General features: G+C 36.8%; 2 protein-coding genes across 3 annotated transcripts; one reads left to right on the forward strand and one right to left on the reverse strand.

Annotated features, from left to right (window-relative positions):
• The first annotated feature begins 2,111 nt into the window (after positions 1 to 2,111).
• Positions 2,112 to 5,399, forward strand: LOC137744864 (glycine-rich RNA-binding protein RZ1A). 2 transcript variants are annotated; one of them, XR_011069636.1, is made up of 9 exons: positions 2,112 to 2,222; positions 2,336 to 2,434; positions 2,558 to 3,033; positions 3,207 to 3,273; positions 3,389 to 3,442; positions 3,599 to 3,695; positions 3,835 to 3,900; positions 3,994 to 4,062; positions 4,527 to 5,399. XR_011069636.1 is itself a non-coding variant. In XM_068484675.1 (9 exons), the coding sequence occupies exons 1-9, from the start codon at positions 2,112 to 2,114 to the stop codon at positions 4,608 to 4,610; spliced, it is 1,095 nt and encodes a 364-aa protein (XP_068340776.1). In that variant the 3' UTR covers positions 4,611 to 5,399. The 2 variants fall into 2 exon arrangements, 1 of the variants encoding a protein (XP_068340776.1); XM_068484675.1 differs by having other exon boundaries at positions 3,627 to 3,695.
• A 459-nt stretch (positions 5,400 to 5,858) lies between these two features.
• Positions 5,859 to 9,137, reverse strand: LOC137717320 (myb family transcription factor EFM). The gene is made up of 4 exons (XM_068456635.1): positions 8,723 to 9,137; positions 7,639 to 8,316; positions 7,442 to 7,518; positions 5,859 to 6,628 (listed from the first exon to the last, which is right to left on the reverse strand). The coding sequence occupies exons 1-4, from the start codon at positions 8,934 to 8,936 to the stop codon at positions 6,125 to 6,127; spliced, it is 1,473 nt and encodes a 490-aa protein (XP_068312736.1). The 5' UTR covers positions 8,937 to 9,137; the 3' UTR covers positions 5,859 to 6,124.
• Between the last annotated feature and the right edge of the window lie 6,643 nt (positions 9,138 to 15,780).

The following is a 15,780-nucleotide window of genomic DNA, read 5'->3' on the forward strand; positions in this document are numbered from 1 at the left end:
TTTTAATAAAATTGAGATATAGTATCATTAAACTGAATAATTACTGACTTAATTATATTAAACGACTCGATCCTCGATCCAAATGACGAGAAAAGGAACGGGGAGCATGGAGGAATGGCAATGGGGTCATGAACAATACAATCCCAATAGTGAATTAAGCTAATAAGTTGTGCAAGAAAATGAAAAGAGCATGTAGGGGAACCAACTTTGGAAGCATAGAAACATAAATGCAGAAACACCATCTCTACCTTCTCCATTATGTTGTTGGGTTGGATTTGAACCATCGATTGTGATTTTTATCGAAAGATAATATAGAAAAAGATCGATGCATGCACAAAACCAACTAAGGGATACATAGATAGATTGATGATCGATCCCCAGTTGCAATTGGCATTTCAAAGGACGACATCGTTGTAACGCTTTTTGATTAATCATGCAGATGGGCTGCATGTGGGTTTTGCCAAGAACGGAAAAAGGAAGGCACAAAACGGGACCCTCCGGACGTAATAATTTGTCAAGAGGGGCTCAACATTGCCTCACTCACATGACACCACCGTCCTCGATCTGCCTCTTTCGACACCTCTCCATGTTTAAAGAGTAATTGACCTCTCTCTGCTGACTCATAAATACACCGACCCCAATTCATTCTTCTGATACTTTGATTAGGTTTCTTGAGTACTCTTACAATTAGGGTTTCGATTTATGAAAATTATTGCATGCGTCTAAGTTTAAAAAGTTATGCTAAAAGTGAGCCTAGGAACGAATGGGAATGAGTATATATAGACTGAAGATCTTTGAGCATATACAGGACTTCAATTTTCAACGTGAAATATGTCAACAGTTTGTCGATATATTGTTACCAATAACTGGCTCAAATTATGACAAGAATTCAAGTTCGTTTTTAAGATTTTGGATGAATTAACCGCAGAGAATAAATTTCTGTAAATATTTTTGTTAGTGCATCTTTAAACTCTAAAATGCTAGCCAAAATAACTTCATACGACATAAACGTCATGTATTGCAACATACTTTTATAATGCTCTGTAGCAATGCACTTTAACGCTTGAATAATCGTAATGCACTCGATTGAGAGTGGCTTTAAATACAGACTTAATCAATTTAGTTAGAGTAGTGTGTTCGTTCTCGGAGTCGGGACTCAAATTTGAATATTCCCATTGGTACGTCATTTAATTTAAGATATCTTATCATTGGTGAAAAAAAAAAAAAACCGACTAGAACGTTTGAAAGAAAAAATAATAATAATTCAAACTTGATATAGAGCTAAAAAATCTAGTCCATCGAAGATGCTCAAACTAGAGGCCCACCAAGTTGGCCTGTTTTTTGGTCTTCACGTGATCCCGTTACGGAGCCCCTCAGAGCAAGTTGTAGCGAGCAAGTTGTAGCGAAGTGGGCCAAAGTTGGGCCCACACTAATTTCTTTCCAAAGAGGACCACAAAACGTAACCCAAACTCCGCGAGGGGCAGCATATTCGCGCGTCAGTTACCTCCCACGTGTTGACAACGACATAATCTTCTCACCTTTCTGAGGTCAATACTTTTTGGGTGTCATGACCCATCAACGTGTGGGCACCGCGCCCTGACGTCGACGCTTGATTCTTGCCTTAATAGCGCGCTTGCGTATCTAAAATGCGTATTGTGGTTTGTAATTCGATGCTTGAAAAACAAACAGGTAAATGAGGAGATTGGATTTTAGAGTCGCATTCCGAGCCATCGACATTTGGGCCCCGCAATGAATTTTCCGTGATGTGGATGCCTATTTTCTTGGACTAAATTCATGGAGTGGTTTTTTCACAAAAGTGATCACCTCATGCTAGTTGAACTGATTGATCGTTGACATATGAATAATGAAGAACTTAACAGCATAATCTCCGGGTTTACGTCTTCTCTCATTCCAAGTAACTAAACACGCTACAAAGTTTTCATAAAAATAATGAGGCTCAAGCCCAATTCGGATCAGGGTTTTGAGTCCACAATTTTGAATGGGCAGGCCCAAAGTGGGGAGTGTCCTCCGGGTCCAAAGCCCAAACGACACGTCATCTTCCAAGAGCTCCACTGAAAGAAAAGAATTGAGAACTGAAAGTCCTGAGAGAGATGACGATAGACGACGAGAGCTCCGTCTACGTCGGAGGCCTTACGTACGACGCCACCGAGGAAACCGTCCGCAGAGTCTTCGAGCTGTACGGTAACGTCATTGCCGTTAAGGTCAGCTCCCTCCTCCTCCTTCATCCATTTGCCGCCATTTTTACTTCGTAGGGTTCTTAAGCATTTGGGATTTTCTTCCCCTCATCTCCTTCTTGTTCTTCTTCAAATTGCAGATTATCAATGACGCCGCGGCTCGAGGAAAATGCTATGGCTTTGTCACTTTCAGGAATCCTCGGTCAGCAAGTCTCGCCATCAATGAGATGGATGGCAGGGTATGTAATTTTTGCTTTCTTCTTCCATTTGATTGAACATATATGCTATTAGGGTTTCTGTGATTGGCTTATTATCTTATATCCTTGAGTGAAATTTGTATGGTTTTTCTTTTGTGTGTTTAGACTGTTGATGGAAGAGTGATCAGAGTAAATGAAGTTAGGAGTAGAGGTGAAAGATTGAATTTTGGGAGGGAAAGGGAGAGTTTCCGGCGGAATGCCAAGAGGGGGAGAAATTGGGATAGAGGTAGAGACCATGAGATGGATTTTAGTCGGGATAGGGACCGGTATAAGGATAGGTACAGTGATCAGTCGAGGGAGTGTGACCGTGACAGGTCCCCTGAGGATATTGGTGAAGAAAGGGATAGACGGTATGAGGGTGAACACAATTATAAACATGTAAGGGACCATTTTTTGGATATAGATCTTGATCAGGATAGAGTTGCGGAAGGTAGCGAGCAAGCACAGAGCAGGAACCGCGATCAGGGTTGGGAAAGAGACCGAGCTTTGGTGTCCGATATGGATAGGGATATGGACAAAACCAAAAGCCTTGATAGCACCGGCGACAAGGATGGAGATGACCAGTCAAGGAGATGGAACGGGTAAGATACCCTTGCTTATTTGTAATTGTTGGTTATCATTGTAGTACCATGTTATCAGTTGAGTAGCAATCGTGTTTCTTGGGAGATGATCACACAAGTTCAAATAAACAGACTTTTATTGCTCCTATAAGAACTAGACCTTTCTTCATTATGTTTTGGTTTCTTTTCTGCAGTACAAATACTGTTAACCGACAAATTCGGGACCTCGTATCTCATCCAAGTGATGATTACAATGTTCAGGCAAGTTCAGCTGTTTTTCAGCTTTTCTGGCTAAGAGATTGCTATGCATTTGTAAGTTTGTGTCATCTTAACCAAAGTGATTCTTTGTTTTCATTTGGTCTGTTAAAAACATTAGGTAAAAGAACAGCTTGACCAATCCATGCGAAGGGTTGAAGAAATAAAAAATGAGGTCTGTCTCTCCATAAGAACTTACCCTGATTTGTCCGATTATTTCACAAGTACCTAAGGCGGCATCCAATAGTCTTTTAGATGTCAATACGCAAGAGGCACATTTCATGGTAGTTAAGCATATTTTCAATGCCCGAAATCATCGTCTGCAATGTAGGAGACTAAGTTTTATTGCATGATGTCAGACCATTCAGATGGAGGAGAGCATAGAGGAGAAAGAAAAGCTTATTTTGGATTTACAGAATAAATCTAAGGTACTTTTTCTTATTGGTTAAAGGTCATTTTTTATCTCGTGCAATCTTTGACTTTAATCTGAATGTATGTTTTACTGCAAGTCTTTTGGTTTTACATGCTAAACTTGGTGCATGTCATACTGAAAATCTGTCTATGCAGAAATTGGAGGATGCCTTGATAAATGCAAAGAAGAACTCTTCACACAAGAAGATGAAACTAACCAAGGTATTTTTAATCGCTAAGGTTGGTTGTCAGTAAACTTAACTTGACAAATGGACATTAATTGGAGCTAATGCATGTTGTTTAAATTATTTGCAGCTACATGAATCCTTTATGCAAGTAAAAGATTACACTGAAGAACTTAAAAGCTGTGAACACGAGCTCCAGGTTGGTGTCTTCGTTCCTCTGAAATTTGTACAGTTGTACAGGAATACAATGCTGATACATTTCCATTTTGTCAATGCTTGAAAAGGCGTAAATAATCTCATAAAAAAGGGACTAAACAAATGAACCATTTGAAAATTTTGAAAATGAGAATTTCTTCTGATATATTCTTCAATTGAAATCAAATCAGCTTGCTTTGTGTCTATCTTTATTCTCGATCTGATTTGACTATCCATTCTGCCATAATGAAGTTATCCAGTTTCATTGGCGTGACACATTAACACTTTTGTCAAGTGCAAACCCCAAAGTTTGCTCTTTTTAAGATCTTCGTACCCTTGTTTTACCTCAAAAGTCTATTCTAATATACGTACCAAGTGGAAAACTTTTACCTCTACATTCTGCACTGATAGATTGCGGTGGGATAAATGTTGTGATAGAAATTAACATGTAAACCATTTTGCTTGCAGTTGCTTGTTGATACAGGAATGTTGGAACATAGTAGCGATGAAGTTGGCTTGAGGGATGAAATCTTGACAATTGGCAATGCATGATGTGCATCGTGTTGAAATCTGGAAGAAGAGTAACAAGTAACAAAGTATATTGTTTTTCTCCCTCTGTTTGGATGGGGAGGATTATGAAGCATTTGTAGACATTTACTTGAAAGTGGAGACTCAGCTTATTGTATGTCATACATCATGGTTTCCAATAAGCTGGTAGCTTGGTCTTGTGTTGTACAATACTCTCGTCTAGTGGTATGCATTTCCACTTGAGCAGTTCATTGACTCATTGCTTCTTCCAAGGAAGGAATTGTTTCCTAACAAGTAGACATATTTTGGGCTGGACCTGGCATGTGTGATTTAGGACAGCGTCTTATCTGCTGATACTTATCTAGCTCCACGAAAGCTCTTCATTATCGAATTTTTGCCCAGGTGTCGAATATACACCTTTTAACGCCGAAGATCGAAAGATGGCGCAAACGGTAACATGCAGTAACCTTCTTCCTCTGAGTTGTATAAAGCAAGGGAACAGAAAGAAATAGGCTGATTAATAAAGTGGCTGTTGTGTGTTTTTATTGAGGACTTTGAGAAACCATCACGGTGGAAAGAAGTCGGAGCCAGGCAGGCACTTTCGGTGCCTCTTCTTTCTAGTTTCTTCGTGGGTTACAACACCACCACAAAACATGGTTTGGTTATTTGGAGCAATAAGTTAATCCTTCTATTTCATGCATGGTCCAATTTGATTTTAGCATGACAATATTCTTTATGGTTGGTTATTTGGGAATATTTTGAACCCTAAACTTAGTACCTTATTCTGATTTACCCCATGTATTATTTATTACATTATGTTCTAAAACCAAAGTCGTTTAAAACGTGTCAATCCTCATTTTATAGTTATTAAGGGGGTGTATTCAATTGAAATTTTAAGGGAATTTAATTCTTCTAATGAATCTAAGTGTATTCAATTAAGATTTTAAGTGATTCTCTGAAATTTAATGGGTATTCAATCAAGATTTTAAAGAAATTTATAACATTCCAGGTGTATTCAATTAGAATTTGATTTGAAAAAATTTGAAAAAAATGAGGAATTAGAGGAAATTAGAAAGATTTCGTAATGTATTTTAAGCATCTACAAATCTCACACCTCGATATGAGATTTCAAGGGATTTGAATACACCCCCAATTTGTCTATTTATATTTTGAATTTCTTTGAATTATTATTTCAAGGACCCCCTTGTTCTATATAATTCATGTGGAAAATTTTTACGAGGTAGTAGGAATATAAAAAGAGTGAATAGAGATAGATGTGAATTATTCCTTCAATAGAATCCAATCTACAAAAGAAAAAGGAAAAGGGGAAAATAAAACAAACACTCACTTTTCCCGTTATGACCTTTTTACCCATCTATACTCTCTAACCCTAATCCGATGGGCACATCTATCACATCATAAATAACGATAAATATTAGAAATTAAACATGATTAGCGCATATAACATACAAATGGGTAGCCCTAATCTTTCTCTAATTACCCTATGATTAATTAAGTAACCTCGTGTCATCAAAAGGTTAGAACTTGAGCGTGATCTGACTTCCGTTACTGTCCTCACCGTCTTCCGACCGCCGTGCAGTCAACCCTCCGTTTCTCTGATCTCCACCGTTCATATGAACATGATCACCACTCTCAGTCCCCTTCCAGCTGCCGCTCTCCGACTTTCCGTCCTCAATGCTCCCTGACCTGTCTCCGGCCCCACGGCCGTCGGATTCCGGGGAGCTCTGGGTTTGGGAGACGGTGGACGTCCGGTACACGTGGAGCTGGTGTTGGAGAGTGTGGTGGTGCAGCTGCTGCTGCTGCTGCGGCGTGGCGTAGAAGTCTTGCGGCATTGGGGTGGCGCAGTAGTGCGGTGGTGCATGGGAGCCCGGGTGCGGGCTGTAAAGAGCCGCAGAACCGTTGTGGGCTGCAGTGGCGTACTCCGGCTGCACCCAGATGCCGCCTAACACTACTAGCTGTGGCGTTGGTCCTCCGCCTGCTTGGGGGCTTGGGCTCGGTCGCCTTGTGTGGAGCCTGTACTTCTGTAATTTTCACAATAATATAACAAAATTAACAATTAAGAAAGAAAACAGAGAAAAAAGGATATGGTAATTAATTAAGATACGAGTATATCGCGGCAAAACCTATAAAACTAAATTGATGTTCTTCCCCAAATTGATTTGTCAAAAACGTTGAGAAAAAAATGTCCTGCTCAATTCTTTTTTTTTTTTTTTTTTTTTTTTTTTTACAAACATGTCAACTATCTATTGCGCTCTCCTGCTTCTTAAAACTCAAGAGAAAAATAAAAGCCACACCTCTTCTTTCACGATACAAGATGAATGGTACAAGTTCTTTTTGTTTGAGAAAAGATTAGGGTTTTTAGGGTGTAGATGGCATTGTATCTCAAGTTCAAGTAATTGTCCTCTTTTGTCTTTTAACACAATTAAAAACTAAAACAAAAGTAAACTTCATTAGTGAGGTGAAATTAGATGGGTGGTGGTGTTTAAATAGAATAAAAAAAAATTAAGAGAAAAACAGAAGATATCATCATTAAGTGTTTTCTTCTTATGATCGTTTGTTACTTTTTATTTATTGAAATGCGACATTTGTAACAAAAAGTTATCTGAACTGCCAGAAAATATGACTGAAGGGCGAAAATTGGTTGTTTGTAGTAGATCATAACAAAATCTACCTAAATAAAAGTTCATTAGAAAAATCGACGGCATAGTCCAAGTTCAATTGAACCGGCAATATACTCGTGAATAGGACAAAGGGTAGGCATAGGTTTCTCGTGCCTGCATCTTTGCCTGCAGGGATCAGGAAAAGAGCAAGACATAATTGGACATATTTTGTACCTGCAGATGACTTTTAACTTCATCATTGGTCAAACCGTCAACCTTCATCAGCTCTCTGATCTGTTTTGGGGTCGCCACTGCAAATTTGACCATAACAAACAAAACGTACGTACGTAAATAAGATTCAAATTGACCAGAAATCATAACAAATAATGATTGAGCTATTAATTAGCAGGTAGCTAGGGTTAGGTGATTACCTTGAGAACCACCAAGCATTTGAAGGGCATTGACGAATCTGCGGTGCAAGTCCGGAGACCAACACCTCCGTGCCTTTCTATGGGTTTGAGTTGTGGTGGTGGTGGCGCCGGCGCCGGCTGTAGTTGTTGTTTGTCCATTTTGTCCCTCCGAGCTATTATTAATTCCACCAGCTCCCAATAATTTACCTTGTTCATTACAATTCCCAGCAGCTGATGATGAATTAATATTTCCATTCTCATGATGATTAGTCTTGTCCTCCAATACTATCTCTGATTTATTGTTTTCTGGAGAGGCGAGAGCGAGTTCCGGAAGAGGCCGCAAAGTAGGGCTGCGGTCTTTTGAAAACGGAAGGAAAGCTCCTCCACCGTACGATCTGTGCTGCTTGGTTTCAAACCCTAGTTTGGGGCTGACGCTGAACCCGATATCGGTTTCTTTAGGGCCGGTTGTTATGGTGGATTGGGGTTTAGACGTTGCATTAGGGTTATGATCAGTTGCTTGGCTCCAAAGTTGGGCGGAGGTCATCCAGTTTGCCTTATCAGAAGTAGCGTTGGTAGGTTTTTCTGAGCCTTCAGAGTTTGAATGCTTTAGGGGTATGAACTCTTCAAGCACGGGCCTGTTTTGGCCTTGAATATTGTTTGTTCTATACGCCTGTAGCTGCTGCCTTGAAGCCTCCACAGCTTTAAAAAGAAAAACAAACAAAATCAATTCTCCAATTAGTATTATTATTTTTTTGGTGTAAATTGAGTTTCAAGTGTCTTTGTCCATTGATTCTTTTGTGTTTTATTCATTCCTAAGATTAAAATTAAGGGGAGAAGTTTAGTAGGAGACAAAGGGAGCGCAGAAATCACTTCCTTGAGCCAAATTGTGGTTGCTTTAGTTCTTTAGAAAATATGTTGGATATTCATATTATGTAAGTGGCTACTTTGGGATAGCTCTCCCTTCTATAAATGAAAAAGGTATAAAGAAAAAGGGTTGGGAATGGGAACTAGACCTATTAAATTAATTAAAACTTGAAGGAAGTTAAAAGAACATGAACCTTGAGACCTAGTCGAATGGTGGAAAGCTATCTAGCTAGATGCATACCAGTGGTGAGGAGTTGCATGGAAAGAGGAAGCTCGCGCTTGAAAGCGTCAATTTTGAGACGTTCTTCTTCGAGGCGGGAGAGGAACTCTTCAAGCTTCTGAGTCTGAGACTGGTCGTGGAGGTGAGTCGCCTGCAGGTCACCAAAGGATTTGAGGAGCATGGAGTAGCTGTGGGGCTTGTAGTCCAGGCTCAGCTCCGAAGGTGACGATGCCATTTTGACTTAAATGTTATAATTTTATCAGAAAAATCACCACTGTTTTTATAAGAAAATGTTGATATTCAAGCAAAAACAAGAATAGGATTATGTGGGAACAAACAAGAGCAAAAGAAGGTCTTTGGCTCTCTCTAAAAATTCTAGATAGGATGGAGAAGTTTTTCAAAACAAGGTTAGAGAGAGAGAGAGAGAGAGAGAGAGAGAGAGAGATAAAGGGAGCGGGTGTTGGTTTCTGAACACAAGGAGGATCGTGGTAGGATCGTCTTCTTTTTAGGGTGAGTTCAAGGGAATAAAGTGCTCTTGTTGAAGAGATTTTAGAGAGAGAGGGAGAGGAAAAGAAAAATAAAGCAGAGAGGGGGATAAAGAGGGATGGTAACTTCTTGCAAAGAACAAAGGCAAATGAAGAAAAGCTAAAAAATGAGTCTTCTCTCTCTCTCTCTCTCTCTCTACTGGTCTTTGCCTGTGGGTGTGGAAGAAGGAATCAAGGTGTCTGACGGTACAGGGTCATATGCTAAGTGACTTGATACTCTCTCTCTCTCTCTCTCTAGTCTGTACGATTTCAAATTCACGAAAATAAAAGATGATTCTTCTTACTACCACTGCTCTAAGATTTTTTCACCCTTTCTCCTTTTTAGTAATTATTTCCCTTACTTTTGTTTGGTCCTTCGAATCGTACTCTGCTATGAAATTATTATTCTCTACTCAACCAAAACTAAGATATATATATATTAAACCTTGTACGTGTATTAATATTCAAACTTATCCTACAAAAATTAGTTCTTCGTTTCCATTGTGATATGTGACATGCTGACCATGGAATGGAATGGTTCAAATCTAGGTATCTACTGCAAATTGAAGAATTACCTTGCATTAGGGCTTAAAAAATTAGAATCGGTTGAATACTCTAATTCTAATAACTATATACTATTAGAACATGAGCATTCAACCTAAAATTAATTAATAATTTAGAGAGAGGTTCGCGATTATTTAAACTAGTAAGGCAAAATTGTCCTTTTCAATATAAGATAACTCTTAAATGACACAATAGAATTGACAAATCAACCTCAAATAAATCAAATGTGCATGATATAGATATGTTTAGGAGTGCCACTATTTGGAGAAAGTTTATTTTATACACATTGTTGTAAGAAATGTGATGAAAGAACATAGTTAGCAAATGTTACGAAAAAATAACCTAGCAAATCCACAATTAAAGGGTCAAAAAGAATGTAGGATTCCATGGTTGTGATGTACGTATCAGGTATCGCATCGAAAGTCTAGCCAGGGAAAAGCTCTCACACCACACCAAATTTCAAAGCAGCAGAAGATTGGAGATGTTGGACACGCGTACGGCCAAGTAGTACTTCAGGAGAGATTTTCTAAGGTAACTGGAACACATAGTGGTACATCACGTGTTACAACATAAATGATGGAATATGTGTGTTAAAAACTTAATAACCTGAAAAATAAAGTTTCCCACCACTTATATACAAACACGTGGTGTACCACCCGCGTTCCGGTCACAATGAAAAAGTTCTCGTACTTTAGAGGGTAGCTTACCAAGTATTCTATCATTTACGTAAAAAAGTAATGGTAGAGAAACTAAATTTTGAGACAAAATTTAGAAATTAAATTATGTGTCACCAATATGAATGAGTACGTTTGTCAACGCTTAAGTAATAAATCAATCTTCTACTTTCATGCCGTTTAGTTTTTAACATTTTGTCTATAAATTTAGACTCTCTAGCATTACCTCAATAATTTTATGTATTCATGATTCTATGATCATTAAATATTAAAAATGAAAGAATGAAGAAAAAAGGTCTTGGGAGAGGAGCGCTAGCATATACTATATATCATCCACATCCATGATCCATATATATTATTGTTTTTACCACCGAATTGAAATATGAGCTGCATGAGTAAAGATCGAAAGAGGAGTAAAAAGAGGACATATTCAAATGAGATTAGTATCAACATTCCATGCACCATGCTGCAATTGCATGCAACTTTCTTTTTGGTTTCAAAAGTTGCATAATTGCCGTGAATTGAGTGCATTCACACAGAGAGAGAGAGAGAGAGAGAGAGAGAGAGAGATAGAGAGAGAGGGGAGGGGAATATCTAATAAAAAGATGAAACATTCATGTTAAAAGAATATAATATTTTGCCTCTGAGGAAAAGGAATATCTTCGTTCCAATTCTACGTCTCTAAATTAAGGGAACAAAACCCACAAAGCTTAAAGGGAATTGGAAAACCATTACCACTCCAAAAGAATAATAAAGGAGCCTCTAAGAGATGAGAATCTTCTTCTGCTACTCACTTTAATGAAGTGGGTTGGAAGGTAAGAAGATTCTTATAAAAATTAGGGGAATTTTTTAGGGTTCTGAACCTCCATAACAATTAATCCCGATTCGCCTTTGAATGAAATGAATATATATTTAAGGGATATTGGTACCAACAAAAATATATTTGAGGGCTGTAGCACAAAATTATATAAAATAATTGGATAAGATCTAGAAGTAACCCCCTTGATATATATGGAGCTTGTAACTTTGACACAGGCAATCACATGAATGGATATGTAAGGACTCCAATTACTAGCTATTTTAATTAGCAAAATTCTACAGTACTTTAGAATATTATTGTATCTGCACACTAAATTTTAAATTCTTAATTCGACTGTGTATATGTTTTAATATAAGGATGTCTGAAAAAAAATTATCACTCAACCGCTGATAATGGATTACAACTTGTGAAAAAAGGGTATTCAAACCTTTTAAGTACGAGTGGAAAACGGAGAGAAACCACTAAACCCTCAAGATTAATGCATTGTACATCATTGGGTGATGTTATCCATAAATTCATTTATACCTTTCACACACCCTCTCAATTTTCGACCGTCGAAACGAAATAATTGAACAAGATCAATGAACAAAAATTAATAAAAGAGTGTGAGAGGTAAAAATGAGTGTGTGAATAACACTTTATTCATCATGACGCATACCAATAAAGAATACTAATATATATATATATGTGTGTGTGTGTGTGTGTGTGTATGTATGTATGTATGTATGTTATTTCATAAGAGTAATCTAGCTAAGTTTCTAATTAATAAAAAAAAAAAATTACATACTGACTGAGTCGTTCCACCTCACAGGTCACAACAAGCTTTTATCAGTATTGATACTGCATATAATGCATGCCCTTTCTAGGCTTTCTTCAATCCATCATATCAACTTGTATACTCTTAAATTAGCTTTTTTATTATCAATAATCTGGTTGCTGCATGGCTTGGCATGCAACTTAAAAAACGAAAAATGGTCAGTCCAAATGCAGGTCCATGAATTATCAGTCAAAGACCTAATCTAGCAGTAAGAGAGGCAGATACCTTTTCCACTATAAAATGATCAAGGTTGGGGAGAGAGAGAGAGGGAGAGAGAGAGAGAGAGAGAGAGAGGACTTAATAGAGCATTGCATCGAATTCTCTTTTATCTGTTACAAAGACAAAGATAGATAGAGAGGTGCAAATAATGATGGTTGGTCGCTTTCTAAAATCAGTCTTCTTGTACAAGCCTCCAAGCCTAACCTTTTCTGCAGATTCTATCTCTCTCGCTCTGTTAATTTCTTTGTTTTGTTTTTGTTTAGGGTTTTCCAAAGAAAAGCAAAACAAATGAAAGGAAAGAAAAAAAAAAGGAAAAGAAAGAGATTCTCCTGGTAACACCTGTCATGATATTCCCCCATATCGTCTCCTCTGAATATCCCTTTTGTCTGGCGCAAAAATAAAGGAATATTCCCCCATTCTCTTTTTCTTTCCCGTTTTACGATTAAAATTGCATTGCATTACCCTATTGTGTAGGATACAGAAACCGAGGTGGTAAAGCACTGCCCCAATTGGCCCTTTGCTGAAATCCATGTAATGCTTTGGGTTTTCGTAGTCTCTGTTGTAAGTTGTTAAGTTGTCTGCATACCCTACAGCGCAACTTGTAGCTTGAAATTGGTTGATATCTGGGTTGAAGTTAGACTAAATCTCAGAAACTGATGAGACTCTTCAATTGGTCTCATGTCTTATTCACAATCTATCATATAGTAAACATCCATCAGACGAGCGGTTTATTTTTATGCACATAATAAGTATTTGTTAAACGAATAACGTCACTAAAATTTTACTTCGGTTGTAAGAAAAAAACTCTCTTAAATTGTCCATTATGATTGTACTTACAACTACATAGATTATAAATAAATATGTAGTTGGAAAGGTGCGGGCCGGGCAACGTTTTCTCTATGCATGCATAATCTTACTGATCAAGGGCTATTATTATCTCCTAATGAAGAAATTGATTTTTACTAAACTTGTTTAAAATTTCTTTAACATTAATTCTTAATTCCTCTATCATCTTTAAAATCTCTTCAATTATAGATAATATATAGTTGGTATATATACCGGTTCTTTAATGGGTTTCACATGAGCAAAAAAGGTTGATCCCACAAATAGCCTATCTTATATTTTTCACTAGCCTTTGGAAATAACTTTTCTGTGAAAAAACAAAACCCTAGTTGTTACTAGTTAAGGACCACTATTTTTTTCACAGAAATTCCTACCAACTCCAAGGCTGAACTTTTCCTATGCTCTGTGCGCATGCATACTTAAAAGCCTCTCTCAGATGCTGTATATATGATGATAATTCATGTTAAGGATTTAAATGTCCCGAAAGGTGTTTCTTTGATTCCATTCGTATTAACTTCTAAAACATTTATGCCAGGAAATGTCACACTACATAGTACATACCATACAGGACATGATATAATGCGTGTATAGATAATATGTTCAAGAAAGGAATACGAGTTATTACATCAGCTAGTTAGGTCTTCTACCGTGACGGGACAATTTGAGTTTGATTCTAATTTATATGAAAATTATCTAAATGCAAACTGAAAGGTGAAAGATTTATGTACTATATATATATATATATATATATATATATATACATATATACATATATATGCACATGCACACAGCAAATTATTATATACCAGCTAGTTACTATATAAAGTCCACCTGATTTAGTATGTGCTTTAAAATGTGCCACAAGGAGTCTTGGAGATCAATCTCAGTCCTCAGTATAACCAGTAATTAAGCTTTGAACAGGAATACGAAATTGTCAGATTATATTCCATTCTATCCAATAATTGATTATCTAAATCTACTTTCAGCAGGAACTGATTATATATATAAAGATATATTATAAAATCAAAGTTGTTGCAACTGGTTTCCAATTGAAGGCCGAAATTATAAGAAAAGGGTGCGGATATTGAAAAGCTTTAAGAAGCATTATATGAAATATTCTTTGTCCTGTAATTAACTTTGAGGAAAGGCAAATGAAAGCCACATTTATGGGCTGTAAGCTTGCCAACGAGAATCATCAACTAAAAATTGTCGATGAGAAAGACGGATTGTTATACTAAATTCTCTAATTCACTTAAGATTTATAGATTCCACGATTTGGCATCAGAACTTCATATTTTGTTGATGATTAATTGCAATCTAGCTGTTGATCAGAAGATTATTTGAATTACAGTTGGATATATACTTTATTATTCTTATCTCCACCAAAAGGTTGTGCGCTCTCTCAGTCTGTTTTTATATTGTACAATAACAAAGTACTACTTCAAGAACGAGAACAATTTTTTTCTTGGTCCTAAAACAAAAGCAAACAAATACAAAAGAAGAGAGAAGAAGAGAGTGGATGTAAGAGTGAATGTTTCGGATGTGAGTGTGGACATTAGCTAGAGCGGATGTTTGCTCCTTTATGTATTTGAGTTTGAATCCCTATTTCTTCCCCTTGTATTAGTTTAAAATAGAATATTATTTGTATGAATTTTTGTTTTTTTAAACGAGTGTATTTGTAAATTAAAGAATTATACCTTTCCAAGCCTTCGTAAGAATTTCCTAACTAGATATTAAAACCATCTTAATTAGGATTTAATTGGTCAAAAAATGAAATCCTCATTTTTCTTTCTACTGGAAGAATGGTACTTATCTTTACTTAGAATTGGATGAAATTGGAGTCTTGACCAAAAATATTAAGAACTGAGTGGACATAGAATCTGAATAAGCATGAGAGTAGAGTGGAGTATGGAATTAGAATCACTTTGGTCGGCCTCTTATGAAAAGATATGAACTACATATTAATACTCAAAAGAAGGCACAGTTAGAGTGTTAATGAAGACACGAATTTGGAACATATATCTTAAATATATATTATACTTTGTTGACCTATTATTGTCTTAAGATTCAACAAAAAGTATTCTTGAATTCCTTTTCTTAGAGAGAAAGAAAAAAGAAAAGAAAAGAAAACCTTCATCATGCTGGTATATGCATCACCACAAGTTGTAAAATATCTAGTTTATGGGTTGATATACTCAATTAGGGCAATTCTCCATGAATTATACTCCTGTTTTAATTGGGTCCTTTAATTACGTCTCACGTGCTTACTTTAATCATTTTGTCACACTTCTTTTGTTTGACATGTGACACAACTGAAGGATTATAAATTTTAAAAAAAAAAATTGATGACCAAAGTGAAACATAAGTACACATTCGGAAAGTAGCAATGTTGTAGTACATTTTAATACGAGGGGGCTCCTCATCATCTCCAAAGTAATGATTTTTAACCCCTTCGGCGACCCACCTGTTCCTGCTCAAAAGGGTCACCTTGAAAGTTCTAGATTTCCCTTTCAATTCCTAAATTTCATCAAACTATGCAATTTTTCAATCGAGGAATGAAAAAGTATTAAAGTCATGTATAAAGAATGAACAATGCATACACAAGAATAAACTAGCTG

The sequence above is a fragment of the Pyrus communis genome, chromosome 1 (assembly GCF_963583255.1).
Source record: "Pyrus communis chromosome 1, drPyrComm1.1, whole genome shotgun sequence".
NCBI lineage: Eukaryota > Viridiplantae > Streptophyta > Magnoliopsida > Rosales > Rosaceae > Pyrus > Pyrus communis.

Bases quoted from the DNA above. Each gene is read 5' to 3' on its own strand.
- LOC137744864 (XM_068484675.1), top strand. From the start codon at position 2,112: ATGACGATAGACGACGAGAGCTCCGTCTACGTCGGAGGCCTTACGTAC. The intron at 2,223-2,335 runs GTCAGCTCCCTC...TTCAAATTGCAG, and splicing joins GTAACGTCATTGCCGTTAAG to ATTATCAATGACGCCGCGGC. The intron at 3,443-3,626 runs GTCTGTCTCTCC...GCATGATGTCAG, and splicing joins TTGAAGAAATAAAAAATGAG to ACCATTCAGATGGAGGAGAG.
- LOC137717320 (XM_068456635.1), bottom strand. From the start codon at position 8,936: ATGGCATCGTCACCTTCGGAGCTGAGCCTGGACTACAAGCCCCACAGC. The intron at 7,519-7,638 runs GTAATCACCTAA...TCAAATTTGCAG, and splicing joins AATGCTTGGTGGTTCTCAAG to TGGCGACCCCAAAACAGATC. The intron at 6,629-7,441 runs GTACAAAATATG...TGAAAATTACAG, and splicing joins AAGTTAAAAGTCATCTGCAG to AAGTACAGGCTCCACACAAG.